Here is a 15,672-nt window from a genome sequence, read left to right on the forward strand (position 1 = left end):
TATTTATATGTATAGTAGGATAAATAATCAGGAATCCATTACAAATGGATAGTATTTAATTTTCATTACTCAAAGCGCACAGTAAAATTTTTAAATTCGTTAACAATTTGAACGCAACAATAAGAAAAAAAAACAACTTGTTATTTCGTAGATGGCGCTGCGATCGGTCGCCATGTTAATCCGAAATCCGCCATATTTTGCTGAGAGTCGCCCATCGCTTGAGGGTAGTGTGGATTTTCATCATAATTTATTCAGATAATAATGAATATTATCAGTTTAATATCATAATTTTAGTGTCAGTGATTAGTGTCGTATTAATACAATAATAGAACTCTCGTCTAGCTATAACTAATGTGGTATAATCTCTGTTTCCCGTTTTGTCTGCCCAATCTAATCTAAACAGAAAATGGCCGACGGTGTTGGTGCGGGTGTCTCCTTTGTTTAGGGCTGAATTCTAGTGAAAATAAGTGTTAAAAGAAATAATGCCTAGTGCCTCGTTTTCCTCCTCGCGTTCTTACGTACGTAGATCGCGGAGAAAAGGCGGACATCGGATACCCCTACCTTCTAGGACACAATCGAGTAAGTAATCCGGGTCGGCCGAAGTCGCCCCGATCTTTAGAAATGCTTCGTTATTCATATTTCCTTGATCATGTAACTTCGAGTTTCACGTAAATGCATTAGCAAGTTGTTAAATTGTATAATTATGGCTAATTTATGCTGTTGTATTAAAGATTTGACATTCCCGTTTTATGTGAAAATGTTGAAGCTTGGTATTGAATTTTGAATTGGTCGATCATTGTTCCTCGAACATTGATTGACATGTAAATTCTTATTTCATTATGTTCAAAGTTACATGATGATATCGGATAGCGCATTTCAGTGACATTTTGCGCAATATGGGTATTGATTTGCTAGATGAAAACTTATTTTACTGAGAATGACGAAACAGCTGTTCTGCTACAGAACCGAAGAACAGATGTGTTTGTGTGCAGTTACGAAACTTCTTTTCATTTCGGTTCACACACATTGAGTGTGGAAGTACTTGTTTATTTTTTGCCTTCCATTTTTATGCCATAACTATATGAACTATGTATTTGCATGACATTGAATCCTGTCAAAATCTAGAAAGGACACTTTACTATGAACATTGGAAATCTTTGTATTTATATGCAAATTGAATATGATTTTAGATTAGGGTAATGTAGAAAATTGAATATGTAAAGATTTTCTACTACTATGGTGGGTAAACAACTTTAAGGTATTTTATTAATAAAATAACTACCTGCCTGTCCAAAACCAGTTATTACTTTTTTTGTTTTGAATAAAAACTTTATCAACTCTTGTTATTTATTAATGTTTATGTCAAGTGATTTCCATATACCTTTGTTCTTATGAGATTTATTGTTTTTATTGTATGTTAAGTCATAAATATTATAGTTGTATATAAATAATAATTTGGAAACTGATTATGAAGGACATTAAGATATAAGGAAGTACAAAATTCTGTGACTGATATTTTTGCATAATAACTACAACCTTGTCAATGCATACCAGTTTTGAATCAACAAACTTATACTGTTATGGTATTATCAGTGTTGAATAAACTTAGATAACAAAAGTAAAGATGCCAATAAGATAAAGCTCTATTAACTTATTACATAGATAATTCGCAATTATTGATATGGATTAATAGTATATTATTCCTTACAAAACTTTTTGACAACAGCATAAGTTTGAACTTTTTGAAGGTGACATCTAAGAAATTATTCTTATATACACTTATACTTATGTATACTAAATGGGAAAACACTGGTGTGTACTGATTTGGTTCTTAAAAACTGGAATAAGCATGAAATAATCAAATATTAGTCACAACTGAAATTCAATGGAATAAATTGTTTGTCGGCTTGACTAGTAGTAGTAGGTAGTACATTCATCAAACCATTCATTCATAGTAGTGACTCATTATAACACAATATTAGCCAATACCCTCTAGCTACCAAACAAATATAAGCTAAATATAATGTTTTCAAGATGGCAATTTTGCACACCAATTACATTCAAATCTAAAATAGGTCAAAAGATTTGGCAGAACATCAAACCGCTTAAACTACTTTCTAATATTGCTCTAAACAAAGTAGTACTGATGTCTGATTTAAATTTCTTTTTAAATAACCAGAACATGTGAACTTTGGTGTACTCGCAAAAAGTATGGGAATTTATTAGAAAGACGTTGGAGCATTGTTCCCATTAGATTAAGTACAACATTAAAATATTTGTGTCTAATTAATTGATTGTGTATCTAGTTTCAGGCCAAGTTTTATCAGTTATTAGGTAATTGTCTGGCCAATGTTTATCAATAAAACAGTTATGTTGGTATTTTCCAATGGGTTATCAGTCCCATAAAATTGATAAGTGTTTTGTTTGTAAACAAATGGCGTTTGCCTCAGTTATACCTTATACCATGACCACTTGAAACTCTAGATAAGATAAATGTCTCAAATCCCACACTTTGTATGGAAAGGAAACAAATTAAACTTTGTAATGGATTTGCACTTGAGCCGCTTTATGTTTTATTGTACTTCGCTTTCTACTTTAAAATTACTATGTGATTTTTATGCAGATTTATTAGTATTAATGAGATTCAAAAATTTTACATGTGTGAATAGTATGAATCATAGATATTCATTGATATCTTTTGTATTTTTAGGTAGGCATAACACAACACTTCATATAAACTTAACAATTTAAATTAACTTTATTATATTTACAGGTGAGCCATGTGAATCAGTCCCTTGCCCCAACAACGTGACGGGCAGCGCGATGGCGGCGACGGCGGCATGCGCGGGTGCGAGCGGCAGCGGAGGCGGTGGCGCCCCGCCCGTGCCCGCGGCCGCTGCAGCCAGCACCCCGGGCCACCACAGTCCTTACGACCTGCGCCGCAAGTCGCCGCCAGCCTACCACGAGCCCGGACCCTCGGGCACTTGCTCTCTACCCGCTAGGAAGAGGCCGAGAACGTAAGTGATATAAGTCTTACTCTTCATATACATGTATTATTATATCAACTCTCTATTCAGTCCATTGATGGGTACAATCTTCTACACATGCCACTGAGTTCAATTTGCAACTCTTCAAATCCAACTGCTGCCTACCTGCCTGCTACAGCCACATATTATTGTTCTACTTATTTGAAGAAAATGTGTGATGTACAAAGTTCTTTGTAACCATGATATAGCTATATTAATACATGTGTATCTTCCTCACAGATCTCTATCTCAAGGAGTGGATGTGTGCAATGTATCACAGTACTTGCAGTATGAATTGCCAGATGAAGTGTTGCTGTGCATTCTCTCACACCTCACAGAGCGGGACCTCTGTCGCGTCGCTCAAGTCTGCAAGCGATTCAACACGATCGCCAATGACACTGAACTATGGTAACATACATATTTTTTCTTAACATTGCAATCATACATATGAAAGTCATGTAGAAAGTTGTTTAAATTGTGAATATTTGGCAACATAACTTGTGTTCTGAATTATGTATATGTAAACAAGACATCATTCAATGTGATGTCTCCTTCCAATACTCTTATGACATATTGTTCAAGTAAATTTGTCTTTGTTCTGAATTGAGACATAGGATTGTTCTAAAATCTTTTTAATAATGTCATACTTGAGTGTAAGTTAAAAAGTGAACAAAACATTTCAATTTGATATATTTGTTCAACAGGAAAAGTTTATACCAGTCAGTGTTTGAATACGACATGCCGCTCATGCACCCCGCACCGTGCCAGTTTGAGTTCGTAGCGCCCGACGAGTGCGATGCGGACAACCCTTGGAAGGAAAGCTTTAGGCAGCTCTATTACGGCATTCACGTGCGACCCAACTACCGCCCCAAGAAAGACTCTCGTATTAAGCACTTTAACACAATCAGGGTGAGTTTTACAAGCTGATACTTAATCATATCATCAACATTAACTTTGATTAGATATTTTCAAGATAAGAAAATATTCCAAGTAGGACATCAGCTGGTATTTAGCAGTGTTCTATTATTGTTTTCATACACATACATTATCTAATTTCATGAACAAGATTGCACAATGCTGTTTCAAATATTAACAAAGAACAATGTGGGTAGGCCGGGCTGGAGTATGTGGAAGAGCGTAGCGGGGGCTCCAGCGCCAGCTCCAGCAGCGCGGGCAGCGCGGCCGGCAGCGTGTGCAGCAGTAGCAGCGCCGTCTGCGTCTGCGGCACCGCGCCCGCCGCGCCCTGCGCCTGCCGCCGCCCCACGCCGCCGCACGCGCCCGCACTGCTCTTTGTACACGCAGGCCTCTACCAGGAGGAATGTCTGGCCATTGATACAGATGTGCAGCTCATAGGTCAGTATCCTCTACATTCAATCTGTGTTTTTCATCAGCAAATAGCTTACAAAATATTCAATTACAAAATACTCTTAAGCCAAAAACTTCTGCTCAGTCAACTCCCTAGTACAATAATGAAGTTTTTATAGCTTTGTTATCCAAAAAGTAATGACAGCGCAGAACAGATGGATTCTCCCGCCCGTGCTGGTGTCAGTCACGGTAAGCACTAACATAATATTCAGGATGATGTTCACATACTAACTGTGGTGTTCCTTCAGGTTGTGCCCCAGGCAATGTAGCAGAATCTGTGGTGTTGGAGCGCGAGGCGGAGTCCACGCTGACGTTTGCGGAAGGCGCGAACCGTGCGTACGCCGGTCACATGACGCTGAAGTTCTCCCCCGACGCAACCAGTACCATGCAACACCACAAGCACTACTGTCTGGAAGTGTCCGACAACTGCTCCCCCACTGTCGACCATTGCATCATTAGGAGTGCTAGTGTTGGTGAGTCAATACATTTCATCAACAACATTGTTAAGTAAGAAAGTTAGATTTAGAGTGTTCTTGATACTAAAAATATTGTATTTACAGTTGGAGCTGCTGTTTGCGTGAGCGGCGCGGGCGCGAACCCTGTCATCAAACACTGTGACATTAGCGACTGTGAAAATGTTGGCCTATATGTCACCGACTATGCGCAGGGAGCATATCAAGACAACGAGATCTCACGGAACGCGCTCGCTGGTATATGGGTTAAGAACTTTGCCAACCCAATCATGCGCCGCAACCACATACACCATGGCAGGGATGTCGGAATATTTACGTTTGAAAATGGCTTGGTAAGTAATAACACGTGGTTCTTGAAATTAATCGTAAATTAAATTACGATGCTTTGACCAATCCCAAACATTAACATGAGTCTAAAGTAAAATAAACATTACAGGGTTATTTTGAAGCTAATGATATCCACAACAATAGAATTGCTGGTTTTGAAGTAAAGGCCGGCGCCAACCCCACCGTAGTCCACTGTGAGATTCACCATGGACAGACTGGCGGCATATACGTACACGAGTCCGGTTTGGGCCAGTTTATAGATAACAAAATACATTCTAACAATTTTGCTGGAGTGTGGATCACGTCAAACAGTAACCCTACAATCAGGCGCAATGAGATATACAATGGACATCAAGGCGGAGTTTACATATTCGGGGAAGGCCGTGGACTAATCGAGCACAATAATATTTACGGAAATGCTTTAGCTGGTATACAGGTAAGGCGTTGTTTATTGTTGTGTAGTAAAAAAATAACCTTAAAAAATTCAGACAATACTAGCTCTACTATAGAACACCAAATTAAGCAAAACTATTTGATTGTTGTTACAAAAAGTTCAGTCAAATTCACATTATATGAGAATATTAGCACACATTAACTTTTTTTTATAACATCATATTATTGACGGCATTGATTTACATCACACATAACACACAAGATTTTCTTTCATCCATCTCCCTCAAATAAATATGTAACTTGATGAACTTGTGTATCAGTATAACAGTGAAGCGCACCATGAGCCACTGTGTTGGCATAGTCAGCCATCACGCTGGACATACAAGGTACTTGCCTACAAACCTTACAACATATTACTTTCTAACAGTTACTCCCTACTTACAGATACGTACAAACAGTGATCCCATAGTCAGGCACAATAAGATCCACCACGGACAACATGGTGGCATCTACGTACATGAAAAGGGTCAGGGGCTTATAGAGGAGAATGAAGTGTACGCCAACACACTCGCCGGCGTCTGGATCACGACGGGATCTACCCCCGTGCTGCGGCGCAACCGTATACATTCGGGGAAACAGGTAACATTCATTACACAAGATACGATCTACTTCTTATTGTAAATGGAACAAAAATCTAATTAAATACTTTCTCAGGTCGGAGTATACTTCTACGACAATGGCCACGGTAAACTAGAAGACAACGATATTTTCAACCACCTGTACTCAGGCGTCCAGATACGGACCGGCAGTAACCCGGTGATCCGGGGCAACAAGATATGGGGTGGCCAGAACGGCGGAGTTCTCGTCTACAATGGAGGCCTAGGGCTCCTAGAACAAAACGAGATCTTCGATAACGCTATGGCCGGAGTATGGATAAAGACTGACTCCAACCCTACGCTCAAAAGAAATAAGATATTCGATGGGCGAGATGGGGGAATTTGTATTTTTAATGGGGGAAAGGTGAGTGTCTTGAAATTGTGATTTCATTTCACACAAAAATCTAAAAAGTAATTAAAAATGTACTAAATGTTTATTTACTTTGCAGGGTGTTCTCGAAGAGAACGATATATTTCGTAACGCACAGGCGGGCGTACTGATCTCGACACAAAGTCACCCGGTGCTGCGACGTAACCGCATCTTTGATGGGCTGGCGGCCGGCGTCGAAATTACAAACAACGCCACCGCCACACTGGAACATAATCAAATTTTTAATAACCGTTTCGGAGGTAAGCCATTTTACCCAGTACAATAAACATACCTTTTCAGTGCTTCGTAATTGTAATAACTAAATGTATAAATTTTGCAGGTCTATGTCTCGCATCGGGAGTGTCGCCATTAGTGCGGGGTAACAAAATATTCAGCAACCAAGACGCAGTGGAGAAAGCCGTGGGCGGTGGACAGTGCCTGTACAAAATCTCATCTTATACTTCCTTTCCGATGCACGATTTCTATAGGTATGTACTCAACAGAAATAAACTGATGCTGATATAAAATACATATTGTATGGAGTTATAATCTAACTATTTGTGTAACTATCAATTCCAGGTGCCAGACCTGCAACACGACAGACCGTAACGCAATCTGCGTCAACTGCATCAAAACGTGCCATTCCGGACACGACGTAGAATTTATTCGCCATGACAGGTAAATATACTTTCCACAAACCACGTGCTTATGGTACAGTGTACAATGAATATAACACGGTCTGTATTGTGCAGATTCTTCTGCGACTGCGGCGCGGGGACGCTGTCGAACCAGTGCCAGTTGCAGGGCGAGCCGACCCAGGACACGGACACGCTGTACGACTCGGCGGCGCCGATGGAGTCCCACACGTTGATGGTGAACTAGCGGCCGCGCCCCGCTGCGCCTCGCCCGCCATACCGCCCACCGCGCACAGCCTCGCGTCGGATATCAGTATTCGTCGGAAACCTAATTCTTTTTATTTATTTTTAGGCGTTATTCGCCGCCAATTTTAATGTAGTCGTTCGTCTCCGCGAGTCGCGACTCGCCCTCTTCTAGTTCAATTATTTTTATTATCTAAAACTTGATATGAGTATTGTATATCCTCGTTAGGGAGCCGCCGCCTGTGCGCTCCCGTACACGTGTATCCGGCTGATAAATGTATTTTCATCTTTGTACTTTATAGTTGACGAAAGTAATCATATTTCGGACATAACGCTATCTGTATATGTAGGGAGTTTTTTTAATCATCGGTACTTAATAATTATTGTATTTTGTCGAGTAGTATCATGCATTCCCAAATTGTAATCGTAAACCATAATAACGAGAGATCACATTGATATTTAGAATAATGTTATTCGTTTTATAAGATGTACTGGTAGTAGCTTATATATTATAGTATCTACTAGTTTCATAATCATGGGGAAGTAAATTAGGTTTTGTTTCTTCGAAAAAAAATCTGTAATGTTTAGTTATGTAATAATGTCGATCCAGCGACTGAGTCAGTCAGGACAACTTTGTAATATATGAATCCATCTAATTTTAACCTTTTGACTATACAATTTCATTTTTTTGGGGCATTTATTCCTTAGCTCTCCTGACAATAAAGTTAATTGGTCAGATGTTTTAGTTAATAAAGATACTTGTACTTGAGTTTAGTTGGTGTAGTGGCGTGGGAGGCCGCCGTCGCCGCCGCACGTGGACGCATGGCGCGGCGCATTTATTAATCTCTCGTTTAGGAGTCTGCCTCGCCTAACTATTTTGGCGCTCCTAATGCGCTTTGTAAATATTTATGTCACACAATAATCGAAAAATGTAGTAATTAATGTATTTGTATCATTATATTTTTATTATTGATCACAACATGTATGTTTAATTATGGAATTACGTACGTTATGCTCAGACGGAAGGCCGGGGTCGCACGTACGCGGCCCGGCCTCGCTTTATGTAAAGAGCACTTTGCCTGTGAGCCAGTAGATAGTCCGGAGATATCATTAGCCGCCTACGCGGCCCATTAGTGTATATTAAGATGCAAATTAAGAACGAATGTGCGTATTTAATTGGAAAAGATCTTAGGTACAATTGATATTTTATTATATTGTTAATTTAAATTTGGTATTGATATCGATCGAGAAGCAATGTTAGGAACTGGGAAGAGCCGTGCGTGAGCGGCCAGAGTGCTGATAGTGATAAGTTTAGCCCATAAGCTATATGAACCTAAATTACTCAGTAATCACTATTGCAAGTTTCGAATTGTTAAATCGTCTCTCCATAGCACGGTATGTTCTGAATCTGCTTTTTTATAATCCTCAAATCTGTGATCATCGCTAAATGTGTAAGTGAAATATTTTAGTTGAAATCCCCCACATACAGTATGGTTGACATAATTTTACTATTATTTCAATGAATTCAAAATTGTATATTCAGTTATTATTGTGAAATAATACGGGAAATTTATTGTGGCGCCGATGCTTTATATATTTGAAAATGGAAATTGTTATTTATTAAATTGTCAGTAAGTTTTTAATTTATTAAACTGAAATCTGGATATTTTGTTTATACACAAAAATACCACTGTAAAATCCGTGATATACATCATATAATATTATAATTGGATTTTTATTTCAACTCTCCCTGTGTTACGAAAAAGATATGAAAATCACAAATGTTGGTGATGAAAACTTTAGTCAAATATAAAAAAAATCTAATCATCATTTCCAAAAATAAGCTGGAACAAACTGTTAAAAGTAAGTTTTTCTTTGAAAGAAGGTAAATAGAGATGGGATGAGGGGTGAATAGATAATAAATTAGTTTCTGTTTTACCGTTAGTCCAGGAAGGCTGTGGGCAGCGGATGAAACCACACGGGAGTAGTAATCATTTTAATTAATATGTTATCGGCTTACTCACGTAAACATTTGACGAGGAACTCGACTAGTTTCAAGCCATGCGAGAGGCTCATATTCATGAGCAGCATTCCGCGACACACGACGCGGCGATTATCGCAGTGCTACTGTAATAATATGAATGATAATCGTCGCGTCGTGTGTCGCGTAATGCTGCTCATGAATATGAGCCTCTAGCATGGCTTGAAACTAGTCGAGTTCCTCGTCAAAAGATTACGTGAGTAAGCCGATAACATAATAATTAATTTAGTATGTCTCACGAAAGTTACAACAAAATCATAGTAATCATTTTATTGTAAGTAAGCAGTCCCTCCACCAGCAAATTAGTTTCTCTACTATACTATGTTTTCCTTTTTTCCCATTGTAAATAATCTATACTAATATTATAAAGCTGAAGAGTTTGTTTGTTTGAACGCGCTAATCTCAGGAACTACTGGTTTAAATTAAATAATTCTTTTTGTGTGGGATCTAGCGCATTTATCGAGAAAAGTTATAAGCTATATAACATCACGCTTCGATTAACAGGAACCGAGCAGAGCGGGTGAAACCGCGCGGAAGTAGCTAGTAAAAATATATATAATGCTGTAGATTTTGTAATGTTACATGTTGTTAGGATTACTATCATGGAGGTGCATCAGCATATTTCTTTTCATGATACCTCTTGTAATTTGGGATTTTATAGTCCTAAATTCTACTAACAGCTTGATCCATCAATCACCGATTTTTTTTTACTAAGGGTTTTATACTAGTGTAAAGTGCGAAAGAGTTATTTATAGGCTAAGACCTAGTTTTTTTTTTAATTTTTCTGCTGAGCGGTATTTTTACCGACTTGCACCCTGCTGTCAGCGGTTATAATATAGACCCAGGACGTGCTCTGACGTGAAATAAGAATCATCGACACATGGATAGTAAAGACTTACTTATAGGTAGTAGACAGTAATAATAAAAGCAATTTTGATAATCATTTTAATATAATCAGACTAATAAAATTAGAATTATATTTACACATGGCCACTGGTTACAATATTTTACCTAATTGAGTTTTAAGTACATTAGAAAATCTTGTCACTCATAGGTAGTTACATAAATATTAAATAAGAATCAACTGAATTTGATTTAAATCCTTCTTAGACACGTTGCTTTTGCCGTGGAGATCGTCTTCTCGGTGATATGTGAACGGCTTTCATTGGCGTGTTTGCCTTTCTGAGATCATTGTTGAGGGCGGGCAGTCGAGAGCTCTTTGGAGTACAAAGAGGTTTTTTCAATACTGGTATCTGTGGAGTTTTCATTAGCATACTTCGTGGGGAAACTACATTCTTCACGGGAGGCGTCGTTTTCCGGGCATTACGCCAATTACTAGCTTCGTCGTTACTTGGAACGTTCAAACGATACGATTTTGAAGGCACATTCGGCATCTCCACATTCCTTGTAACTCTGACTGGAATGTTTGGTGACGCTATAGGAGATTGTATCTTAGGCTTCACAAGGGCCACATTCTTTAGAGGTTTATTCTGTTGCCCACTTATTCTAGGTTTTCTTGCAAACCCAGTATGGGCTACCTTTTCATGTTTTTCCGACGATTTATCCGAGCTCGACTCGAAGAGCTTCGCTTTAGCAAGGACAGCTCCAGCGTTCTGCCGTCGCAGTTTGTTTACTGAGGGTCTCCCAGTTTGACTAGTCTTCTCCAGTTCTCCAGTCTTATCCATAAAGAATGCCGCAGCACTACGCCACTTTTGTTGCGACTGCGGAGGACTTGGTTTTCGATTCCTACACGTAACGTTTTGATAACATCGAGCCAAATCGCTGTTATTTGATTTTCCGCTCGAGTTCAAAGTGTTGTTCATAGAGTTTTCTGATGCTGTATTGTCCCAGCTATTGTTGACGGTGATATTAAGAGACCTCCTCGCGGGTATTCTACTAATGGGTTTTTCAGAGCTATATTCAGGAGGCATGATAAGGCTAGATCGTTTTCGTAAACGGTATTTTTGACTTGAATCAGACACGTTGTTAACTGAGTGCTCTGACATAGAACCATCCCATTCATTTGATGATTTCTGTGTTTCCAAGTCAGGTTTCGCTGTACTGGTTCTTTCTCTACGATTCAGTCCTACGTACGGATAAAACCTATCGGTATTATGACTAGATTGCGACTGTGACGACACATTCCAGGACTTGTGTCGTACAATTTTAGTGATGTTCTCTTTGGATCTCCGTCGTATTGAACCAATTTTCCGAGCACTTGGTGATCGTATTATTTTGGCTTCCTCATTGGGTCGGATTTTCAGTTCTTTGCTTAACCTACGCGCCAAATGATCGGAACTGGGGCAGTTTAGCATAGCAACTTCCTCTAATGTTTGTTCATAGACATTTTGTACTTGTTGTAGTGGCTGTACTCTCGGTATGACGTCGGTGAATTCTCTAGACAGTCTGTTTTCAATAGCAGATACCCTGCTTTTGATCTCTTCATACTCTTGCTTTGAAATTCTGACGTAATCTTTGTCCAACTGCTTCATATCGGGAGACAAGTCTATGGTGTCGTGAGCGCTGAACAAATGCTCAGAGGAGGTTAACAAATCTTCACTACTGACACTTGTTTCTGAGTTCTTGTGAGAACTAAAATCTCTGTTGATGATAGGGGTACTTCTTGCGTCCATGAGGCTTAGCCGCAATCGTTTTCGCTCGAGACCCCTGTGGAACAAGTTATGAGTGTTAGAAAGCTAGTAAAGCTTGCTAAAGTAAGATAATCGTATCGTAAAAAACTTACATTTTCATAGGCGTAAAGGATAGCTCTTTTTGAGGAAGATTCTTCGTTATGTCTTTCCTGTGGACAAAGTAAATAAAATTAACCAACTTCTTGCTAACAGTATAGAACATTTATGTATGGTATTATCACGAAACTTACTTAGTTTTTGCAGAAAGACCTTCATACGAGTCGAACTTCCGCTTGGCCGCAGATTTGCTCAAGACCGGAGTCTTGCCGTTTTCATTGACTGTTGCCGGAGTGTTCACACTACCTGACACCATTTTGCGAAGACCGCTTAATACTCCTGGAAACATAACATTTTATGATAAACCACTAATGAACACCAAGCCTGTGGGAGTGACGGCAAATTGTAATCAATTATCACTACTGCTGTTTGCCTTTACCGCGTGTGTCGTGACGTGTTAAATCTACAGAGACTGGGCTGATTTCCAAACCGCCGGATAAACGTGGGATTATTAGAAACTTCCTTAATTATGTAGAAGATACCCATTGTCCAGCAGCAACATTGTTACAGGCTGTTGTTGATCAATGATAATATTACCGTCAGCTCTATGAATATTATTTTGTTTATATGGACTTACGGTTGAGAGAGCCGCTGCGTCGCTTTTTCTTTCTCCTTGCAAGATAGCCATCGGAATCATCATCTAACTGCGACATCAGTTCTTCAGTTAATTTCCCTATGTGCTGTGAGTTTTCGATGAACATCTAGCAAAAGATAAAAAGAATCAAATTAAGTTTTGAAGAACTATAAGCATTTACTTTTTTTATATGTGGTTACTATTTTTAACAACATCTAAAATATCATAAATCATTCTATTTTTTTTCTGTATCAGCATTTTCAGGAAAAGATGGCTCCATCAAATAACGAAAATACATCATTTGATGTTAAATATTAGTAACTAATAAATTAGGCACTGTTGAAAGTGTACATAAAAAACGATTAGTAATAATTACCTTAACAAGTGCAACATGGTGCTCCAGTCTCTGGGCAGATGCTGCGGCGGGCAGTGGCATAATACTGGGCGCCATCACTATGGCCAGGTTGGACGAGTCCATCAGGTTGTCCTTGTGTTTTGATGCTAGGAAGTTTAATAACTGGAACATAAAGGATTTACTTAACTCTAATATTATACTGTTATTTATCTATTATATTAAAATAAGTCGGGCTTTCCTTCCTGACGCTATAACTCCAGAACGCACGAACCGATTTACACGGTTTTGCATTCGTCGGAAAGGTCTCGGGCTCCGTGAAAATTCAGGAAAAATTTAAGAGAAAAGCAGGAAAACTGGGAAAATCATTGGTGACGAAACGGAGCTCGCCGAGTTTGATAGTTTATTTTTAAAATGGTCTCGAATCTACTAATCCCATTACAATAATTATTTGTATATTGGCTAGTCCATTCATCGAGGATGGCTATAGGCTATAAAACATCATGCTACAATCAATAGCAGTCGAGCAGAGTGGGTGAAACCGCGCCGGTGTCACTAGTATTAACTAAATTGGATAAATAATTGGAGCTAAGTGATGATGTTGAAGTAACTGACTGTAAATGCATTTTGAGATCAAGCAAAAATAAAATTGATGATTCAAAACTTGATCTCAGATCAGACACAAAAAAGGCAAGGAGCAACCACATCTCATTATATCTCATTAAGAAGAAACCTCAGTCAGAATAATATACTTTTTACTAAAGTTTATAACATGTTAACCACCATGGACACTAGTGACCAACACTTAACTGAGGGTTTGCCTTCAAGTTTCCTTTCAGCAGTTAATACTATAAACTAATAAACAATATCTCTTACCTCCATGATATAATGTAAGAGATGGACATGTAATACTGGTAGTAACAACAGTGTATGCAGTATAGGCTTCAGAGCATCCTCGCCAGCAGTCAGTCTACATCGTAACAACAAGTCCTGGACTTCCGCACTGATCAGCGGCTCTGGTAGACATCGGAGGTAGAGCTTCAGTACGCTGGCAACATCTATTGGATGATGGCCTTCTGAGACACATCCTCCTGCATCTAACAACCTCTGGAATAAATAGAAAAGGGTTTTTTTTTGTTATTTGTGGTGTACTTGGTGCTGGATTAGCACTCTTCTAGAAGTAAACTGTTTAATAAAAACGGTTAAGTTTGGGATATGGGGTCCCATGGTCAAATCAGTCAGGAATGATGTAAACTATCACGTCTTAAAGGATTTAGGTCGACTTAACCTTTAACCCTGTATAGTTAGTCAAGGTTGGCAATGTAACATTAATTGGGAATAATTTTTAATGTGATTTCAGTAAAAGTAAGTAACAAATCTACATGAATGAACTATTATTTGATTTAGTAAAAAAACAAGCATTGTTGTTTTCTACATAAATATTAAATCTATTTCAACATAACATATACCTGTAAACTAAAATCAGAATATCAAATAAAGTTATTGCAAACAGTAGTACCAACACTAAACCGAGTAATACCGTTACTATTAAACATCCATTCATAATAATTTGTTTCAAGGTAAAATTTACTGGATTTTTGCTATGGATTTATCAACACAGGAAATATCCTGTACAATGTACATAATAATGTACCATAGTTAGATAAGATAAGGACTCATAGAACTTTTTTTATAACACATAAAAGTATAACCCAAATACTAATGAGATTTTATTTTATGCATACTAAATTATTGTGAGACTTATTAGAAAGCTGTTTTGGAGGGAAACCTTGCTCAGGGTTTAGCAATTTTGAAATAGGAAGGGATATATTTACGTCAAAACAAATACTGATTTGTAAAAAGAACATCAATATATTCTTACAAATATACCTTTATATCTTTTTGGCGGTTTTGCGAGCCAGCTTTCCGAAACAGTCCTTCGACATGGGCGTGGGACCGGAGCACTGAGGACATCTCAGTGACAACAATGGGAACACTCAATGTACTGCCACAACATATCACACTGCACGATGGTACCTTCACTAAAGGCGCTCCAAATACTGTCTTGTGGTCCTAAAAGAAATATTCTCGTTAAATCTATACAAAAATTGCAATATATCACGTACAAATTCCAAGACAAAAGCAAAACCACCTACTTTGACACTTTTCAATATAATCTTCTTTAGCCGATGCTTTAAGCCAGCTTTCTTCAATTCTCCTACAATTATTGACTGCAATTTCCCATGATTTATCCCGTCTGATATTAACATTTTGTTTATTTTTTATTTATACAAATTACAAGTCAAAACTTGTGCAAGTTTTTAAATCCGCCATTCGTAAATTCGTTAAATTTGTCGTTCCGTTACAAGAAGACGTCACTATTTTTTTGAGTTGTCACTTGACACTTTGAGTTATCTTCTTTCATGTATTCACAAAAATAAATATTACAACAAATAAAACATTGAAAAAC

General features: G+C 38.2%; 2 protein-coding genes across 2 annotated transcripts; one reads left to right on the plus strand and one right to left on the minus strand.

The window, feature by feature from the left end:
* Nucleotides 1-176: 176 nt before the first annotated feature.
* LOC118275361 (F-box only protein 11) lies at nt 177-9,215 on the plus strand. The gene is made up of 14 exons (XM_035593281.2): nt 177-579; nt 2,774-3,017; nt 3,267-3,434; nt 3,731-3,935; nt 4,139-4,379; nt 4,640-4,864; nt 4,952-5,196; nt 5,301-5,627; nt 6,029-6,223; nt 6,299-6,604; nt 6,690-6,870; nt 6,951-7,098; nt 7,190-7,288; nt 7,363-9,215. The coding sequence occupies exons 1-14, from the start codon at nt 483-485 to the stop codon at nt 7,490-7,492; spliced, it is 2,811 nt and encodes a 936-aa protein (XP_035449174.1). The 5' UTR covers nt 177-482; the 3' UTR covers nt 7,493-9,215.
* A 1,267-nt stretch (nt 9,216-10,482) lies between these two features.
* Nucleotides 10,483-15,556, minus strand: LOC118275805 (uncharacterized). Its single transcript, XM_035593883.2, has 8 exons — nt 15,359-15,556; nt 15,093-15,275; nt 14,079-14,309; nt 13,227-13,367; nt 12,854-12,977; nt 12,411-12,555; nt 12,273-12,329; nt 10,483-12,196 (listed from the first exon to the last, which is right to left on the minus strand). The coding sequence occupies exons 1-8, from the start codon at nt 15,470-15,472 to the stop codon at nt 10,636-10,638; spliced, it is 2,556 nt and encodes an 851-aa protein (XP_035449776.2). The 5' UTR covers nt 15,473-15,556; the 3' UTR covers nt 10,483-10,635.
* Nucleotides 15,557-15,672: the final 116 nt, after the last annotated feature.

The sequence above is a fragment of the Spodoptera frugiperda genome, chromosome 8 (assembly GCF_023101765.2).
Source record: "Spodoptera frugiperda isolate SF20-4 chromosome 8, AGI-APGP_CSIRO_Sfru_2.0, whole genome shotgun sequence".
Lineage (NCBI taxonomy): Eukaryota > Metazoa > Arthropoda > Insecta > Lepidoptera > Noctuidae > Spodoptera > Spodoptera frugiperda.

Coding starts and splice junctions, on each gene's coding strand:
- LOC118275805 (XM_035593883.2), bottom strand. CDS start 15,472: ATGTTAATATCAGACGGGATAAATCATGGGAAATTGCAGTCAATAATT. Junction 12,978..13,226: donor ACCATGTTGCACTTGTTAAG/GTAATTATTACT, acceptor ATCTTTTGCTAG/ATGTTCATCGAAAACTCACA. Junction 12,197..12,272: donor TCCTTTACGCCTATGAAAAT/GTAAGTTTTTTA, acceptor CTTGTTCCACAG/GGGTCTCGAGCGAAAACGAT.
- LOC118275361 (XM_035593281.2), top strand. CDS start 483: ATGCCTAGTGCCTCGTTTTCCTCCTCGCGTTCTTACGTACGTAGATCG. Junction 3,936..4,138: donor AGCACTTTAACACAATCAGG/GTGAGTTTTACA, acceptor CAATGTGGGTAG/GCCGGGCTGGAGTATGTGGA. Junction 5,628..6,028: donor ATGCTTTAGCTGGTATACAG/GTAAGGCGTTGT, acceptor CCCTACTTACAG/ATACGTACAAACAGTGATCC.